Source organism: Acinonyx jubatus, chromosome B1, assembly GCF_027475565.1.
Source record: "Acinonyx jubatus isolate Ajub_Pintada_27869175 chromosome B1, VMU_Ajub_asm_v1.0, whole genome shotgun sequence".
NCBI classification, from domain to species: domain Eukaryota; kingdom Metazoa; phylum Chordata; class Mammalia; order Carnivora; family Felidae; genus Acinonyx; species Acinonyx jubatus.
This window is the reverse complement of record NC_069382.1, coordinates 143,279,223-143,299,131: the sequence shown is the minus strand read 5'-3', so window position 1 is coordinate 143,299,131 and position 19,909 is coordinate 143,279,223. Positions and strand designations below refer to the sequence as shown.

The 19,909-nt window shown below is 33.9% G+C and overlaps 1 protein-coding gene across 8 annotated transcripts in view; it reads right to left on the bottom strand.

Annotated features, from left to right (window-relative positions):
• The window catches only part of ANKRD17 (ankyrin repeat domain 17), a 162,840-nt gene that overhangs the window by 53,049 nt on the left and 89,882 nt on the right, over positions 1 to 19,909 (bottom strand). For 5 of the 8 annotated variants that reach the window (XM_027058172.2, XM_027058173.2, XM_053217257.1 and 2 more), the window contains exons 4-15: positions 18,899 to 19,046; positions 18,506 to 18,653; positions 17,121 to 17,354; positions 14,377 to 14,471; positions 12,200 to 12,437; positions 10,982 to 11,173; positions 10,497 to 10,606; positions 8,720 to 8,807; positions 6,867 to 6,994; positions 6,474 to 6,617; positions 5,959 to 6,061; positions 3,731 to 4,483 (exon numbers count right to left, since the gene is read on the bottom strand). In XM_027058172.2, the coding sequence (XP_026913973.1) occupies positions 3,731 to 4,483; positions 5,959 to 6,061; positions 6,474 to 6,617; positions 6,867 to 6,994; positions 8,720 to 8,807; positions 10,497 to 10,606; positions 10,982 to 11,173; positions 12,200 to 12,437; positions 14,377 to 14,471; positions 17,121 to 17,354; positions 18,506 to 18,653; positions 18,899 to 19,046 (2,381 nt within the window). The remainder of the gene's footprint in view (positions 1 to 3,730; positions 4,484 to 5,958; positions 6,062 to 6,473; positions 6,618 to 6,866; positions 6,995 to 8,719; positions 8,808 to 10,496; positions 10,607 to 10,981; positions 11,174 to 12,199; positions 12,438 to 14,376; positions 14,472 to 17,120; positions 17,355 to 18,505; positions 18,654 to 18,898; positions 19,047 to 19,909) is intronic. The other 3 variants (XM_027058176.2, XM_027058177.2, XM_053217258.1) reach the window with 1 other exon arrangement.

The following is a 19,909-nucleotide window of genomic DNA, read 5'->3' as shown; positions in this document are numbered from 1 at the left end:
ACAAGGACAAAATTAAAAGATTAAGGTAGAAATACATGTATGCACAATCATCCTTCAAATATAGATTATTGTTAGTTCTAAGTATAATTTTTCCATGATATTATTTTCACCAAAATATGCAAATTAATAAGGGGCTAATTAGGTCAGTACTTGAGGTGGGAGGACTCCAGAAGTGGTGGCAACTGAGGGTATTTATATTCCCTCATGGATTCACTTCTGGAGCTGATATGTGAACACCAACCCTTTTTCCCCCATATTAAAAATGCTATAGCACTGAAGTGTGGGCATAAATCTTTGAAAGGTCAACAGTAGCGTGGATGTGTGTTACCAACATACTTATCAACTACATCAGACAGAAAACAATCATGATTCACAACTGGATCTGAAACCAGGCAAAAGAGGTTATGATCCTGCCAAGAATAAAACTGAAATTGACCTTATTATAACAATTATAAACATGATTGTCAATTAAGAAATCTATTTTACATGAAATCCTTAGTTCAGGCACAAACATACACTATACATTATAGCAACACACATTCTATGATTATACATTTTTAAGTCCACTTAAAAGCTAAAGAAAAAACAAAGAAAGGAAACAAAACAAAACAAAACAAAACACTGAATCCTTAGGGATCCAGATAAATAGAAAAGGGCATGTACTAATATATTAAATTGATTATCTAATGACCTTGATATTGTTATTCCATATTGATAGTTTTATGTTAAAAAAAATCAAGTTAATTTAAATGTACACATTCTAGATATAAAATCTCAAAACCATATAAAATCTATGGCTCTTAAAACAGATTCCATAATCTCCTCTGATTTGACTGATTTTCACAAATAAAAATGCTAAATACAAAAATCAGCTTAAACAGAATGAACACCAATCTGTCCAAAGAACTGATTTTTATTTCACAATAGTAAAAAAAATCTAAGCTTTACTATTAAAGGACTATATTGTTATTTACATTTTAACTGGAGTAAGTTCTTTTAAAGAACACACTAAAATTAGTTTTCTTATTTTGGGTCAAATTGCTTGTTCTTGCCACCTCATCTAAAAGGAGAGGAAACACCAATTCCCTCATTTCATTTCATTTCATTTCATTTCGGGTAGTTATGAAATTGGTTTATTAGAACTAAATACCTGCCTGTCACTCAATCATTCCCTACAGTTAAAAGTAACAACTTATAAATATGCAGGTACCTGAAGGAACTCTGGTATAGATCTTTACATGTGGTACTTCATTTTAGGGTCTGATTTTAGAGAAGGAGCACCAGATGCTCTAGAAAAGTTTTAACATTAGGTAAGGAAAGAAAGAACTTGAGAGCACAGCAAAGGCAAGGTGTTAAGACTGGCTAAATAAGGAACTGATTTTGCTCTGACAAGGATGGAGAACAGGCAAGACAGAAGATTTGGGTCAGCCAAGTACTACAGAAAATGATACTGAATCTTACAAGAGGAGTCTAATAAATTGGAATAAAGAACAAGTTTATTTAGGTTCTTTAAAGAAAAAGAAGAGGTTATGCTTAAGTGGGGAAGGAATACGGCACCTAATGAGGTTACAAAATATTAAGAAACCCAAAGAAAGAAATGGAAATGATCATTAGTCAACTGAAAGAACAAATACTACCAAAGAAGTTGTCTAAAGAAAAAAGTCGTAGAAGTGAGTGCATTAGTATATGTGTATGTTTATGCATTTGCACATGCATGATGACAGGGATGGACTGCAGGTAAGTGGTTGGATGTTTTTAATCCTGCTCTTCCGTCTGGTCATCTCTCCTCTCTCCATATAAATGGGCATAATAAAGAGGAAGAGTATTTTTATAATGGGAAGTATTTATCCTATTTCCTAAAAACTTGTGTGCTTTTGAAATTTTTTTTATATGAAAACACCTGGAACACAAAGGCAGAATTTAATTGTTTTTGTTTGGTAAACCAATTAACAGAAAAACTACTTTACAAACCTCTGATAATTCTGATCAGCATAAAAACTGTACAACTGGCAAATCAAGGTTGATAACTATGCCCAAGAACATCATGTAAATTCTGATAGCATATCAAAAAAAAATTTTTTTTTAAGTATTCCCTGGTAGGAATGTCCATTCTTCATTTAAATAACTTGATACATTTTTTGGTAGTTCAACCAACATAATAGAAAGAAGACCATTATGACCTAGATTAATGGCCATGTAAGTAACACCAAATTTGGGACTTTTGGCTACTGTGCTCCAATCTTCATAAGATACCAATGTTTCTTTAATTGTATTCCCAATTATTATAACCAGCTAATGGTGATTAATAGTAATTTTCAAATCTATAGAAAAATTTTATGTACAATTTTCATAAGATACTAACATTTCTTTAATTGCAATCCCAATTATTATAAGCAGCTAATGGTGATTAATAGTAATTTTCAAATCTATAGAAATATTTTATATTTATCACTCTAAGAATCTTCACAGTTCTTACTAATGATTATTAGACTACTGCACCCTCTAAGATTAGCAAAGAATTTCATTCCACATATTGTTGCTGGGGTGATACTAAAAGAGAACTAGGAAACTTTAGAGCAATTTGTAAGAACAAAATCTGTCTCATTAGCTGGTGTCTTAATTTCTGAATGTTAGCTAAATATCTCAACACTATACAATTTAATTTTCTTTTATGTTTTTGAAAGATGAAAGATAAATTATATATAACCTCATCATACTATATAATGCTGCCAAAACAGTTTCAAAATTAGAAAAACTTAATCATATAGAAGTATACAACAAAGAATAAAAAAAGGGGGAAGAAAACAGATAAATACTATCAAATTTCACTACTTGCTGCCTTTTTCTCTTTTCCTTCCTTTTCAAATGTTCTTTTTTATCTTTTTCTTAAATCAAGAAAATTATCCTTCACAGTATAGCATTCTTATGGCTTATAATCCTGTAGAATCTCATTCTACTACTTTGTTACAGAACTCACAAAAAGTAAGTACCAAAAACTAGAATCATTAAAACAACCTTCTAAAATATTTCTTCTTGCAATGAAACTAATTATAATGGAATATAATTTCTCTGGCTACACACTGAAAGATATATCATTTATGATACTGTCACGGGACCACAACTTCCCATAATACAATTAGAAAGAGACTACACATTAACATTCACAGGGGATAAAATCACTGACATACAATCAAACCCTATTTGGTTTGGTACTTTATTATCGTTGTAAAAGTGTTTAATTTTTTTTTTTTTTAATATCCATCAGGTTTGAAGTCTGATCCATTAGGATATAAAGTATTTCTGTTCACAAATAAGCTTCCTGATGTGTCCTACTAGTTTTGCACTTCAACTTCTATCAATTTCCCAGTTTAATGGTGTGAATACAGAGGCACAAAAGCCAAAATTCAATCTTAGTATTCTGAACTTAAAGAGAAAAAACAAAATCAAAAACAAAAACTCAAACATCAACCCCACTACTGAAAAAACCTAGATCCCCAGCCTACCCAGCTAAGCCAAAAAGTTTCAGTCACTTGTATTGCATGAGCTAATCTTTAATTCGACCTGTATCCGTCTGAGAACTTCTGAGATTGAACTAATACTTCTAAGGATATACATGGGTCAAGAGTCCAAAAATAGTTCTCAAGTTGGGTAATGGCAAAAAATTCTGGCACACTCTTACTCGCCTTAAGCAAATCATATTTGATACCTGCTCATAACAATATAAACCCACCTGCCATGATGTCATCCAGCGTGTCATTGAGGGTCTGAGCAGGGCTGGCTACCATTAACCCTTGTTGTGTTTCTGTCAGAATTCCTTGCCCCAGCCCTGCCAACTGTGCTTGGCCCAGTACTGGCTGTCCAACTATCACTCCTTGCAGTTCTGTAAGATTTGCGATGGACCCTGGAGGCAAGGGACCTGCCGCCAGAGGCAAAGCTTGAGGCATGGCCAGAGGCTGGATTGGTGCAAAACCCATCTGAGCAGCAGTCTGCTGGGGTTCATCTTTAAGCAAAACGGGATCCACTTGCTGTAACCGTGCATAGTCTCCCTCGGAAAGCTGTTCTCCAACCCCAACAGGAGTTAGCAGTCCCAGATGTTGGCAAGACTGTTGCTGCTGCTGCTGAAGTTGAATTCTTTGAGCTTTAACCTCTAGATACTGCTTTTTTAGCTGCTGCTGAGTTTTCAGTTGTAACTCTCGTTCTACTTTCTGTAGCTCCTCCAAAATCTTTTGTTTCTTCTGAATTTGTTCCTCCCTTGTTTTGTTCAGCTCCTCGATCTTCTCCTTGGTAAGTTGGTCAGCGTGAGCCAGTTCCAAGGACTGCAGCTGTGCATTCTTTTCTATGGCTTCTTTTATCCTCTGTTCCAGTTCTGTTAACTTTCCCTGAGCCTCTTCTACAATGCTCTCTGGAGACTGATTGGTGATGTAACCCTGTACATCCTGGCTGTTTGCTGGCAAATGGCTGCTGGACTTTTGTTTAGAAGCAGCTGTGTGAAAAAGAAACCCCCTCAGAAGTGCACATGAATGGCATCCTCATTACAGAGTTACTGTTGGGAGGTTTAGTGCCAACAGTTATGCACCAAGTTATCATATCCACAGAAGGTGAAAATGCACTGTTAAGAAGTTTAAAAACAAATCCACCTTCTTTATCATAAATATAAAATGTATGTATTTTATGTGCATAGAGAAATCTCTGGGAAATTAATTTTAAAAATATCACATGGCTAAAATTAGACAATAGAGGGATGCAGGTCTGTGAGATCTAAGTGGTGCAATTAAAGTAAAATCTAAGGCTATGTGTAGATACTTCATCTGGTCATAGAGATGTAAAAACTTATCATCAGAACAGAAAAATAACGCTAGATTATTAAGATGTAAGGAAAACTTAGACCTCTAAGTCAAGGTTTTTCCACATTTGATAGTCTATGTCTTTTAAACACACACACATACACACAAAGAGTACCCAAACCACTGAGAAGTACCGGGAAATCTATATCCAGCTAAAATTTGTCTTTGTTGGGGGACTACCATCTTCAAGACTGATAAAGGCAAGATATAAATTCACATATTCACACAGCTACCTGGCCAGTAGAGATTTGGGATTCAGTTTCCCTGGAAGAAAAGATGCTGGACTACGCCATCCACTGTATCTTCTGACAGCCAGGTGAATAAACAGATCTGGCTATGGGTACAGCAATCAGTTGTTTGCTACACCAACTGAAAAAGGTGCCAAGGCTCTAGACTGGTAGTAGTGACTGTAAAGAGCTGGTGGAAATACTTAGTATTCTTGTTGGTAAAATAATATAGGTAGCTAAAAACCAAAAAATTAAAACCACATTGGTTCTTCAGGTGAAACTTTTTAAAAAGAAAAACTGATTCAAACTGGTAGCTGTAATGTTTTGGGACATGACTTAAAACATGCATGGTGTAACATCCACAAGTCAAATATGGACCTCAGAGTTCTAGAGAAACAAACAAGCATATCTGAAGTAACTTTCAATTATTGACTGAGAAAGGTAGCCCAGATATAAAATCTACATTAAACCAGTTACTCTAAAATATAGTTTAATTTTGATCTAACTTGTTCATTTTATGCCTTAGATCACTACAGAAATTTAAGTAATTTACAAAACTGTCATCCAACTATACCCAGCCTAACAGTTTAACACGAATAGAAATGACCAGTTATTACAAGAAATGGTGGATAATCAGAACTGCATCAGAGATGAGCATCTGAATTTCTCCTGCTAATGCTGACAATTCTAGCATAAATCAGTGCTATTAACTATCTTCTCTCACAGTAACATGCCTTTTTCACTAGTAAAAAAAATTTTTAATTATGTCAACTTAGTAAAATTCACCTTTTGTGGAAAAATAATTATAAATGGCTAGGTTTTTTTGGTAATCTTATCATTTTTACCTGGATAACATGTACAAAACAGTCTTCAGAAGTATAACTGACCTTTATTCCTGATGGGAAGAGTAGTGGCAACATTGGCAGGTGGTTTGTCAGGCTCCTGAGGTGGGACAACCATGGGCAGTGCTTGAACTGGTACACGAGGAGCCTAAGACAAAGGAAACTGATTATATCTCTGCTTTTCCTACACACTCCATTAAATAACATGCTTTAAGAATAAATTATAAAGACTTCTTCAAAATATTTGTAATATGGTATTAATCTCAGACACTGATATATTTACTTAAAATATGTTGTTGCCAAATTATTCTCCACAACACTTTTTTAATGCACTTTGAATTCAAATGGTTATTCTTGCCATAGTAAGAAAACAAAGCAAAATCACATCAATCTACAATCTGAATATTAAACCAGATTATATCATTAACCATTTCAACTGCATACCTATAAAGAGAACTACATATTATAACAAAGTATAGTCAGATCTGTTTAAACTGAAACTATGAGCCAAAGGAGGATAAAGAAGATATGATATAAAATGTTTTTGTTTTGAATCTTACCCTATTTAAATCGTGGGATGGGGGGGTTAACTGAGTGACATCTGGTGGAGGGGCCGAAAGCAAATTATTAGGATAGTCCAAAAGATAGCAAACAACACTCGTATGGCCACCTTTTGCTGCTTCTATCAACATAGTTGAGCCATCCTAAGAGTGGACACAGAAAGGGAAAAATAAAAAAAAAAGTTAACTTATAGAACCATTAAGGATGATAAAGCTAACAGGCCCTAGCAATTCAAATCTTAGGTTTAGTAAAGAACACTTTCCTCTAACAAAACAGAAGAAAATGAATATGTTTAGAATGCCATTATAAATCGAACTGGTAGATGATATTTTCTAATGTTCAAGAGTGAAGAATTAATTCACAATGCTACCCGAAACATTTGAGTTACATACTTTTAAACGATGAGTAGGATCTGCCCCATGAGCCAAAAGTAGTTCCACCACTGCCAGATGACCCCCTGCACAAGCCAGGGACAGTACAGTATGGTCATTATTAGCTGTGGTTCTATTCACATTCGCTCCTAAAACAGACAAGACATGGGAAATCATGTTAGGAGATTGAGGTTTCTTAAATTATGGTAAATTTCAAAATCATAAAGAATAGAGAGAATAGCATAATGAATATCCATATACCCATTACCCAGCTTCAGTGATTATAAACACACAGCCAATCTCATTTCACATAAACCCATTATCAATTCTCCTCTCCCATCTTGAATTACTCTAAAGCAAATCCCAGACAAACATGACATAATTTCATCCGTGAATATTTTAGTATGCACTGGTAGAAGATAAAAATAAATGTATATATTACTCCTAATGTAATTAGTTTTACAAAAGTAAAACAAAATTTTATCTACATTTTAAGTCCTTCTCTAGGTATGTAGAGAATTACCAGGGAATAGAAAGTAATAGTACTACTGGCTTCTTTCACTGGGAAATATCTGAGCATGAAAACAGGTACACTGCCCCTCCAGTATGAATTCATCTCTGATTTAGACAGTGTGCTAGGCAATGCAGGAAATGGATATAAAATAGCAGAAAGAAAATGGAATCTGATTAATTAAAATTTATCAAAGAGAGAGGATTGTGATTATATAAATAATTCCATTCTTGAAAATACTATGGTATAAATATACATCACAAATAAGTGTTCAAATTGCCTAAAGTAATTTGACCAGTAACTGATTTCTGACTTAGTTTCTTTTGCTATTATTAACAATTACAAACTTGAGATTTCTTTAGTATTTTTGCTAAGAAGGAAATGGTATATATTGCCATTTTAATTGTACATGGCTTGTATAGTCTTTCTTTTATCAATGTTGAATCAACAGTAAAATCTTTCATATCCTATACTTAAGGATATGATGAAATCTGTGGGGCGCCTGGGTAGGTCAGTCAGTTAAGCATCTGCCTCTTACTTTTGGCTCAGTTCATGATCTCAGGTTTCGTGGCATCAATCCCTGCATAGGGCTCTGTGCTGACAGCGTGGAGCCTGCTTGGGATTCTCTGTCTCCCTTTCTCTTTGCCCCTGCCCCTGTCATACAAGTGTGTGTATGCTCTCCTCTCAAAAATAAATAAATAAACATTAAAAAAAAAAAAGTATGATGAATTCTGCAAACAAAACTATTTCAACTTGAACTTACACAGTAAACACCTCACAAATAATTTAAAGGAAATAATAATATGATACGTTAGTCATTTAAAATGGTTTTTGATATTCAAAGTAGAATTACTGACCATAGATGAAAATCTTCCATGCATTTTGGTTTTTATCACATTTCAGTTTTGAATACTTTTTATACCGTATTTATGACCATTTCTCTATATTTTACAAAGAAGGAAACTTAGGCCCAAGGATATGTAGAGTAGAAAAGTGACTTGCCTTAAAGTAATTCAGTGGCATAAGAATCCAGGTTTCAGGATACATTATTACATAAACAGAACAGACTTTAAGTTATCTAAACCCTCAAAATTTTACTTAGAGAAATTTTTCTTTATGTAAGTGTTCCTTCACAAGGATGGTACTCAGTATGACAATCCTTCATAGTTTGGGACTATGGAACTGTTTGGAGATGCTCTATGCATTGAGGATATTTATCAACCACCCACTCACAGAATCTCAGTAGCATCCCTCCACCAGTCATACCCAAAAATTGTCCTTTACCTCTCAATCTCTAAATATCCAAGGGCAGGGAATAGACACCTTTGGGAAAAAAAAAAAACTACTGCTTACCCAAACCTACCTTTACTAATTAAGAACTGAACAGTACAAACATGACCAGCTCTTGCAGCTTTCATTAAAGGAGTCCTTCCACCTTCAGATTCATGTTCCTATGTAAAAAACACAGACTTAATTGATATTTAATTGCTAGTGTACAGTTATTCTTTTTCATGAAAATAAAAAGGAAAAGAACTGGACTAATTTCTAAGTCTAAAGATATTAAATATCATGCTTTGAAATGAAATAAATTTAAGGAATACATTTTTAAATTTAAAACTCAAATTAGAAGCATGTTCTACAGATGTAATTTAAGAACTGAAATTATATTCATGTGATTGTGACACCTTCATCTAAATCCATCTGGGTAATTTTTCCTTCTCTCTCTCTCTACCAAAAGGACTGTGGAACTTGACCAGTGAATGGCACTCTAGCACATCCTTCTCCAATCAGCATTATCCCCATCTACTCCAAGTGATTTTCCTTTTGTAACCTTGCACCCTACCTGTATGAATTTCTGCAAGTACATCATTCCCTTTCTTTATGGACCTCCCATTAAAACCACATTATCTTATATGAAAACAACAAGGCTAGTGACTTAATAGCTCAAAAACCACCAATTACAACGTCTTACTAGAGATTTCTGGGTCTCAAAAAATGGAGAATCTATTGCCTTCTTCTTATTGCTGGGTAATGAGAACACTTGGAGAAATTTTCCAAGTTATATTTTAGAATATAAAGATTTGAGTTATAATACATATAATATATATATTTTTTAACACTCACATCTGATGAACAACTTTTGAGTCTTCTCTTAAGCCACACACTAAGTTGTCTGAATTGCAATTAACTAAGCAAGATACATTGCTGTATGTTTCACAGTCACTGTGGTAAACACTGGAAAGCTCAAAATCTAATCTTGAAGAAATAGGCACACAACTAACTAGAGTATAATATGTGCCATAAGGGCTTCAAGAGCTGTACTAACATACACAGAACTGAAAGAGACCACAATAGTAATCCAGTTCCACTCTTCTCCTTCCATAAATGAGGAAAGAGAAGTTAAACTTGGCAAAACTAGTTAATGGAGGGGTCTGTTTCTGCTTGCCTGTGAATTTTTGTCATAAACTATGAACTTCTACAAGAACACACACTTTCTTGCTAATCTCAGCCCCATGAACATATGGGTACTTAAGTTTTAACTACCTTTTCATGTCTCACTTCTACTTCCTCACACGTGAAACTGGAAGACTATTTTCCCCACACACGTTTGCTTTTCCTTCCCCGTCAGGCTGTCCTCACACTATTTTTTCCAACAGGAGTATCTCTTTTGTCACATCACCATATCCACCTTTCTAAGCCTTAATGTAATATCTCAGATGACGTCTTTACGTCTTCTGAGCTTCTTTATTGTCTGTACTTTTGCTGTGACATCTCTTCATAATCCACCCTACAATAAACTCAGTATTTCATCCTTCTTACTAAGTTGTAAGTTGAGGACTATTAAATACTTATATTCTAAAAATAGCTAAGTACCTAAGAAAAACTTTGTATTAATGTATCTAATACAAAATTTCCCTTTTATGGGGGACAAGGGGAAATAGATTGTATGACCCCACTAACAAGAAAAAAAAAACAGACACCAAAGAGTGTAGGAAAAAACAATGACCAAATGAGAGAAAAAATAGCAAAAAGGCCAACAGAAAATTAAAAGAAATACCTTTTATCTGTAATCTCCACTGAACTTTTAATTAATTTGTCTTGGTTTTAAGTATTAGGATTTAAAAAGTGACATAGTTTACCAGATCTGCTCCTGCTTGAAGTAGGACATCTGCTACATCAGTATGACCATTCTCACAGGCATATGTTAGTGCTGTATCCCCTGTTGCTGTTGTTGCATGAACGTTAGCTCCTGTAGTAGTATTAAACAATACAGAGACTTAATAAAAGAATTGTAAGACATAAATGATGGACACAGAAATTTCTAAATAAGCCATATGTCTTCAAATTAGACAAAATAGTCATCCATTTCTAGAAATAAAGAAGACTGTCAGCACTTTAAAAGTAAAAAATAAAAAAAATCAGAAACAGATTATTGCTTGAAATTAAAGCTACAGATACTTCAAACAGTAATAAGGTAAATTAGTTATAAAGTTACCACAACTTTTTACCACATTTTTAAACACACAATCAGTGTATCATAACATCAGAAAAAAGTTACTTGCATTATAACATTTTACTTGGATAAATCATGTAAAAAACTCTTTCCAAATGCAAAAATGCCTACCTGCAGCTAGTAAGTATTTAACTAACTCCAAATGACCCTCTTGAGCAGCTTCCATTAAAGGGGTAGAACACCCTAGTTCTATATCAGCTCCTGCCTTTATTAGAAAGTCTGCCACTTCCAGAAAGCCTCCACAGCAAGCCAGAGTCAAGGCAGTTTCTTGAGTTTCTTCTGTCTGTGCATTGATATTTGCTCCTAGAATGAAAATTCTAATTATTTTAAGGAACTCACTAACTTATTCCAGAGATAAGCAAAACATGATTGTTTCCTAATAAACTATACTTCAAAAATAAACATTTACATTATTTTACTAAATATAGTGCTTCTCCCCTACTGAGAGGCAGTACGAATAAAGAAAAAGTTATTAAAAATACATCCACAAGTCTACATTTGATGCACACAGCTGGAGTAAGATTTATTCAGCCAGAAGGCACATAAGTGTGCCTATATTTCTATATCTACAGATATAGATATATGAACTTTCACAGCAACCCTACAGAAGACTAAATTCAGGCACAGAAGGTTAGAAACTTGTGATTCAAACCTAAGAAGTGTGCTACAATACATCTGCTTTTAAAGTTATAGCCAATATGCTTTTTTTAATGTTCCACTCCTCTTAAATTTGTCCGAACAAAAACCTTACTACTAAAAGAGATATAAAACTTGGCTACAAATATATAGAGAGATAGGAGATTACTTCTAAACTGAATATGGCTTAATACCGCAAAGTAACCATTTCACTTTTCTCAAAAGAAAAGTCTACTGTGTGCCGATTCTTTTACAGCTTCTTATAAATACATTCTTACGTTCTCCTCAAGTTCATCCTTATGGTAGGATTTCCCATACTGTGTCCCATGAAACCCTAGATATATCAAATATTTATTAATAGGTATCCTGCCCCAAGAGAAATTCTCTCAATATACCACTTTGAGAAATGTCAAATCTCATATATGCCTCTACATAATCTACACCCCTACCTCACCCCCAGTTCTCTGCTTGTATTCACAAAGCACACGATGCCTAAAAAGTTCTATATTAAAGCAGTCTATTTGATTTTGTTTAGCACAGTATGGAAGCTATTTTCAAAGCAAATACGTTGTTTTTGTGACAACATCTTGTTACATATCTACTAGAAAGAGAAAATACAAAAACCCAGTTTTGTACTATTATAATGTTATGTTTTACACATTTATGCTTTACTGTTTTCACTGGTATGGTTACCTTGGCCTAGAAGTAATGCCACCATTTCTTCATGTCCTTCACGAGCTGCCTCCATCAGTGGTGTATAACCTTCATCATTGACTTCTTCCAGGCTAGCTCCTCTTTCAATAAGTAAAGCCGCAAGTTCCACATGCCCACCACATGCAGCCAAAGTCAATGGTGACTCAAATGAATCAGCAGGCATGTTCACTTGGGCACCACTGTCAAGAAGTAACCTAGCTACTTCAACATGGCCATCCTAATTACAATGCAATTAAAAAAATTAAATCAGCACCATTAAAAACAATTGTTAAAAATATGAAGATTTCTCAATTACTGTACAATGAAGGTTTACTGACAGTCAAATAAGAATAATAAATCTACATTTAGCAGATGAGAAATCAAGTATTAATTAAGACCTATCTGTATTTCTGTGGCATAGATGGGGAAATAGAGGTTGAGGCTATGAAACATGTAGAAAAATAATACCTTCCTTCAATGAAGAAGCTTATTAACCATTAGGGGAAAAAAAAGACATTAAGTACATGAAACAAAAGACTACTATGAAATAACATCAGCACCTCATGGTATATACTTAAATGCTAACTAGATAATGTTTAGAAAGGGAAAGTACAATTTTCGTCGAAACCTTAAAGAGAAGCAAACTTTTGATTAGGCAGGAAAAAAATTGGCAGTATTTTTTGGAGAAGGTAGAGAATTGTAGATAATGTGTTAGGGGAAAGGGAACACAATATGTAGATGGTACTTCCTTTTGTTTTTCAACATTTAAATGCCAGTAAAAATTAAAAGAGAAAGGAGTTCTATCTTCTGTCCCCTTTGCTGGTCTCCCTTTCCAACAGCTTTCCTAACTACTGGCAACTCCAAGACACTCTAATTTTTTTTTTAACCTCTAATATAAATTTTCCTTCTATATATTACCTCACAGACATTTCATCTTTTTTTGTACACATCACACCCATTTTTACCTCTGTGCTTGCCATGTTACACAACTTTAATGCCCCATTACAATGGTTACTTTGCCTTCCTTCGGCTCAGAATTTTCTACCTCCATATATAGTCAACTCCTACATTTCTTTTAAAGTCCAGTTTAAAACCCCATTCTCTTAGCAAGCTTTGAAATGTCGGGCCACTCCTAATATCTTTCATCTATTTATAACACTTCCAGTACGTACTGATTAGGTCTCCAAAATGCTCTATTTTAATTTCTTAATCTATATACCTTCTAATCTAGTGGTGGTCACAAGGATGTTTTAAGTTCCTTATCATGGGGATATTACTGATGTGTTTTATATGCATTATACCATTTAATCCTCACAACAACCCGAGAGAAGGATATTATCCTAATTTTAACAGATGGAAACTTAAGACCTTGAAAGAAAACTCATGTTTCTTCAAAGGATAATTTACTAAAGGAAATATTAGCATGACAATAAAGAAAACAAAGATAACTCAGGTTTTAATTAGTTACCTAATATTTTTAAAAATTAGTAATTAAAATTTAACATCCTTTCAATAATCATTCTCTGAAGGGAAGTTGAGATAAGAAACTTAAATTCATTTGGTGCCTTTTTCCATCTTTGGCATGTTTTTCTTGTAAATCTGTCTACAATGTTATTCTGATCCATTTCTATGCCACAAATCATATACTGAGATACAAAAGTTTAAGAGGACTATTATTACCTGTTCTTAAGTACAAACTCTAAAAAGAGAGTTCTTACAAAAGGAATTAAAAGCTCAGAAAACACCATTCATATAGGGGGAATTATGTTACACAAATAACACTCTAATTTCAAATTTTTCAGAAGTTACATTTTTGGTTTGATGTGTTTGCTATGCTTAGTATTATATGCATACTGGTGGTTTATATTCTTCTTAATATCCTTGATCAATTTTTTAAATAGTTGCTTTTTGTCCCAACTATGTAAAACCAGCATAGTTATGGGAGACTAGGAAAATAAAAGTAGTTCTGTAAAGCTCCAGAAAGCATCTTTAGTAGAAGTTAATATTGTACAACTGGCTCTGAACACTGGTCACAATTCAGATAGCTGAGGTTCTGTTCTACAATAAATCTATAATAAACAAATCTTTGAACTCAAGAATAAGGTCCTCAACATACGCTAGCACTGTCTTTATGAAATAGACAGATACATTTCATGTATGTATTTCACCAGTCTTACCATGCAAGCCTCCATTAGAGCAGTGTGCATTTCATCTGTTTTATGCTCTTGATCTGCCCCTGCTTCCAAAAGAAATCGCACCATCTCTAGGTGTCCTAAACCAAAATGTGTAAGATTATTATAAGATATTTTATTATTCCAAAAAAAGTAAGAAAAAGTTACAGTATTTTAAAAAGTTATATTTAACTTATAGCAATAAATTTATAAGCATAACACTAAAGTCAGCTACAAGCCACCCTCAACTGTCACACATAAATTATACAAGTGATTCTTACTCTTCTACTTTTTACCCTGTTGCCGCTACTGCAACCCCAATGCAACTGAGCAAAGATGTCACTGAAATCTAAAATCCCAAATATCCCTTCTATAACCTTTTCTAAGAGCTGAGGCATGCTCTATTTATTTATGGTATGGAACAAATTAGCTTTTGTGAATTAGTTGCCTGGGATAATAATAATTGAAGTTATTTCTATGAGGAAATGTGTTTTAAGTTTCAATTACTAACTCACAGACTTTTTAAGAACAATCAGCCTGTAAATTGGGAATTGTATGTATAAAAAAATACTTTCGAAACCACACCATTTAGTTTACACTTATGCATTTATTTAGATATCATACACACACACATACATATATGTGTACATAATATATACATACACACACACACTCTTACCCTTGTATTTACATTTATGTAGTTTCAAATAAACCATATGTTTCAGTTCAAATAAAGACATCTTACAAGTAGTTAAAAAGACAAGGACTTCAGACACTATGCAAGTAACAATAGAAAAATGACTTAATTTTTTTCCAATATTGTTTGTTAAGAGTTGCAGTCAATGCTCAATCAGGACCAAGGGGAAGGAGCAGATGGTAAAATCATAAACAATTAAAACTAACTTCAATAAGTAACTTAGCATCTGCCATATTTTGTTTTTGCTACCTACCTCCCTCCCTTTCCTCTCTGTCATTCTCCCTTCCCAAAGATCCACATCAACGTTCAGTCTCAGCCTGAGTTCTATCCCTTCCGCATCTTCTCCTTGTCAATCTATGTCCTAGAAGACCTCACCCAAAATTAGAGGAAAGGGAGAGGGTCCATGGTTCCTTGTAAGTAGCAGAGATGTTCTCCACCAGCTCAGTTCTATATCCAGCTTCTAATTAAAGCCTGCAAGCCCAACCTCAGACGCCCCTTGGAAAGCAGGGTGGGGCTATAAGCAAAGGAGAGAGGGAAGAGTAGTTATATGTAGCCCGGTCTCAAAGCTCTTCTGGCCAGCTGGGACTAAGTGGTAAAAACAGCCAGTTCCGGGTTCAAAAGTATTTGTGAAAAGGGGAGAGAGCCACCCAATCAATCAGCCTGTCCTGGAGAGGCTGTCCCAAGGCTTAATTCCTCTCCTCCCAATGAACATAAGCCTCTGCCTAATTACCAAACAGTACTAGGGAAGTAAGGGATCTCAGCTGTGTTTCCTAACCATCCTTACCTGAAGCTCTGTTAACACCAATCAAAAGCACTTTAGATAGAGCTTATTTTCACATTTAACTTATATTTTAGTCATGTATGTATTTAAGGGTTATTTTAACCATTGTTTGTAAAGGAAATTTTTCCAGATAACCTTACACAACCTTGGCCACTCTAAAGTAGAATGAAACAAAACAACACCAGAGCCAGTACTAGGGTAGGGCAATCAAGGGCCTAGGTGTAAAATTTAAGGAAGTGTTCTCTCACAAGCTTGGTGGGTGAAGTGATTCAGCCATTGAGAGGAAGTGCCTCCTTGAACTCTGTACCTTGCCTTGTAAGCGCTGTTTCTTGACACCTAATGGTCAAGATTATCACTTATTTTATGATACAAAGATGACACAGCTGCAGATGGTATGAAAGCAGACATAAAATTTGGTTTTTAAAAAGTTCCTTAGTTAATAGCCATTTATCTGTCAAAAAGGTAGACTTTGAGAAGTATTGGCTCTGTGGTTATCTTTTTTAGAATCTAGAATCTAGAGCATTAACTAGCTGAAGACCAAGACACTTTCCAGACAATTGTCTTGCCCTCTCAAAGGAGGGTATGTTTCTGTATTACCAATATTTTCAGGTTGATTGACATCATTTAAAATATCACATACCCCTTTTATAGTCACATATACATATACATATACAAAGGTATGGGTACGTGTTTTTCTCACTTTCAACCAGCTCTTCCTTCTAACTTTATGAAATGTATTGACGATACTCTAGAATTGTTCTTTAGAATTCAAACTCTCTTCACACCACTTTTCATTTCTCAAATCTCCTCTAGTCTCTTCAATTTTTCTCCTTTCTTCTTAGTATCATGAGAAATAGCTTAAGAACATTCCTATTAATGGATCATTCTAGCTACTTTGATTGTATTTACGTTTAAATTTATAGGCTAAATACTTCTGGAGTCAATAGGATTCTTTCGTGTGAACCATGAAAAATATTCTGACACAAAAACCATTAAAAAGTACAGTGCATAATTAAAATTAACTGTTTCTGATAAAGCAACTGAATCATGTAACAGTCATTTTTCATTGACATATATTTATAATATTAAGTCTATATTTTAAAATTTTACATATTAAACTCTGAAACACTTTAAACCCTTTTAGGTTAATTACATACCATATTCTATTGCCACCTCTTAATTTGCTTTTTAATTTAAAAACTCTATTATATAAAATAACTGTCATCTCATGTACTTAAAAACTTTGTTTTAAAAAAATGTTTTATACCGTACCTTTGTAACAAGCTAATGTAAGGGCACTCTCTTTAAATTCATTGGAATGCGTATTAATGCCAGCCCCATTTTCTAGCAGCAATCTGGCTACTTCCACATGTCCAGCACTTCCAGCTTCCATAAGAGGAGTATGACCATTTTCATTATGGTCCTCGATACTAGCACCGGATTCCAAGAGCACCTTTACAACATCTACATAGCCTCCAGCACAAGCGTATGTAAGTGCTGTATTGCCTATTTTAAGAAAAACAAAAAGACATTAACATAAAATATCAAAATAAAAAGATCCTAATTTAGTTAGCATCAGGAAGAAAACTGAAATGGGAGACTATAATTTTAATAAATTTAGAAAATATATATCATTCCTTTCCATTGCCTTTTATCTTACTGAAATCAACTCCCAATTCTTTCCATTTAGTATCAGGGTCAAATATATATGGAAAATAGACACACTTAACACGACTGTAGAGTTATCAAAGAACTGAGCAATTCTGAAACTAACTTTTCATATAAAAAAAAAGTTACGTTCATTGTAACCTTATTTGGAGAAATGTTTCAGAAGCTTTATGTTGGGAGGATAATTATTTATCATATATAGGTACATCTCATACTGTTCCTTTTAATTATACATATTTGATTTCCTACAAATTCAATTATCAGTTAACTGATCAAAGCTACATAATTTCAAAAACATTCCTTCTTGATGATAAAAATCTCCTGTGTTACAGGGGGAAAAAATAAACCTTCTGGGTAAAATAATGATTTCTAAACCCCTTCCAACCAGAGCCTGTAAGATCACAAAAATTCTTTCAATTATTTAACAAATTTGAAAATCCTGCATGAAGATGCACAAAATATATTTTCATTTAATTTTTAGAAGTTTTATATAAATCCATCCATGCCCAAGTTTGAAGAAAAAAATAAAGTTAGTTTAAACTAAAGTCATGTCCATTGTAGGACACAATGTTTTCATAATTTTTTTTTCTATAGGCCACAATTTAGTAACAGTAGACAATGATAGACCTGCCTTTTGTTCCATATCCTTCTTGTTTTCCCTATCTTCCCTTCCCTTCTTCCCTGAAAAATAGGAAACCTGGATTGAAGAACTATAGCCCATTTCCAAGAGGGTAGTCCTTCTAACTGGGCCAGTGTTTAATTTAATCTAAAAGAACCTCAAAAGGCCAAGTAATCATCCTCAGACACAAAAGAGAAACTTTATTCAAAATATTTCTATACTTTAAATCTAATGCATACACTTAGGAAAATGTGCAGTACTTCATAATTAGAGCACTGCAAAAGCTGTACTAATGATGATTTTCATGTGAAATAGTTATTACCAAAAGGTGCTAATATTCAACAAAACTGAAAGAAGAAACATGAATAACCTGTTGAAGACTGTGCATTGACATCGGCTTTATGAGCTAGCAGCAACTTCACAATTTTGACATGTCCTCCATTAGCAGCAGCCATTAAAGGTGTAATGTCACCTTTGATTCCCCTATCTTCCACATTTGCATGCATTGCCAACAAAACCTTATGAAAGAAAAAGTTTAAATGATATTAGAAAACAATATATTCATCAAAACATGTGGAACATGTTTACGTTAACACCTACCTAGTGATTTATAGTCAGAGCCCATAACCACAACATGTATCTAACAAAAATTTGTTGAAATGAGCCTAATGGTTGAGTTTATTTTATTATTTCTTGTCTAAGTAGGCCAGATTAAAAAACAAAAACAAAAACAGCCCATGTGCTTTATTTTGATACTACAAACCTGTGCAAGCTCATAGTATCCAGCAGAACAAGCTAAACAAAGGAGGCTCTCCCCTTCCTCAGTGTGCTCATTTACGCTCCGCCCTTCAATGAGTAACTTTCGCACAGCATTTACATCTCCTTCTGAACAGGCTTCTGCCAAACTGCGGCTATTAGGGAAGAATATTATAACATCAGCATATAAAAATGTTAAAAATTACACACCATGAGTATTGGTTTTTGAGGTTAATCTGGACAGTCATGCTAAACAAGAATGATCACTTCAATATGATCCATAAGAAACAGAAAACTGAAAATGACTCAGTTCACTAAAATCTACTCATAAAATTCACTGAATTAGAATTATCAACATTGTAAGATGTTTATAGCTATGCACTGAAGTACAAAGTCCACTTTACTATCACTGGAAAAAACCCAAAATTCTAAAACATAAAATTTATGGAAAATCACATGAACAAAATACAGGTAATAATTATACTTCCTTTTTGCTTGGTCATGAGAAAACTTATATAAAAGTTAATAAAAATATTTAATAAAACAGGTAAAACTTATACTAATTATAAAGGTCTACTTGAATCCTTCCATCAATTAAAGGGAAATCAGACAGGAAAGTTACAAGCATATAATTTTGAGTAAAATATGAATAAACGATAAGGAAATTCTTTTTTGAAGTATTTACTTATGTATCATATTTAGTCGAAATCTGAAAAATACCCAGGCGAGGCAAATGCTAAATTCAAGCAAAAGGAAAGTAGAAAAAGTGGAACAACAGAAAATTAGACTGAGAGTAAAGTGTTTGCCCTATAAACTTCCGAAAATAATTCCAACTATGGACATTTCTAAAAAATTCTATTTTTGGATAAAATCCATTTGAAGAAAAACACTAAATCCAGTGCTCTTAATTAACATTCTCTTTATTTCAAATATAAGTCAATTCTTATATCATCCTTTTCAAGGTCCTGTCACTTCTGGTACTGAAGTCATCCATGGAACCTCTCTTCTATCCCTTTAT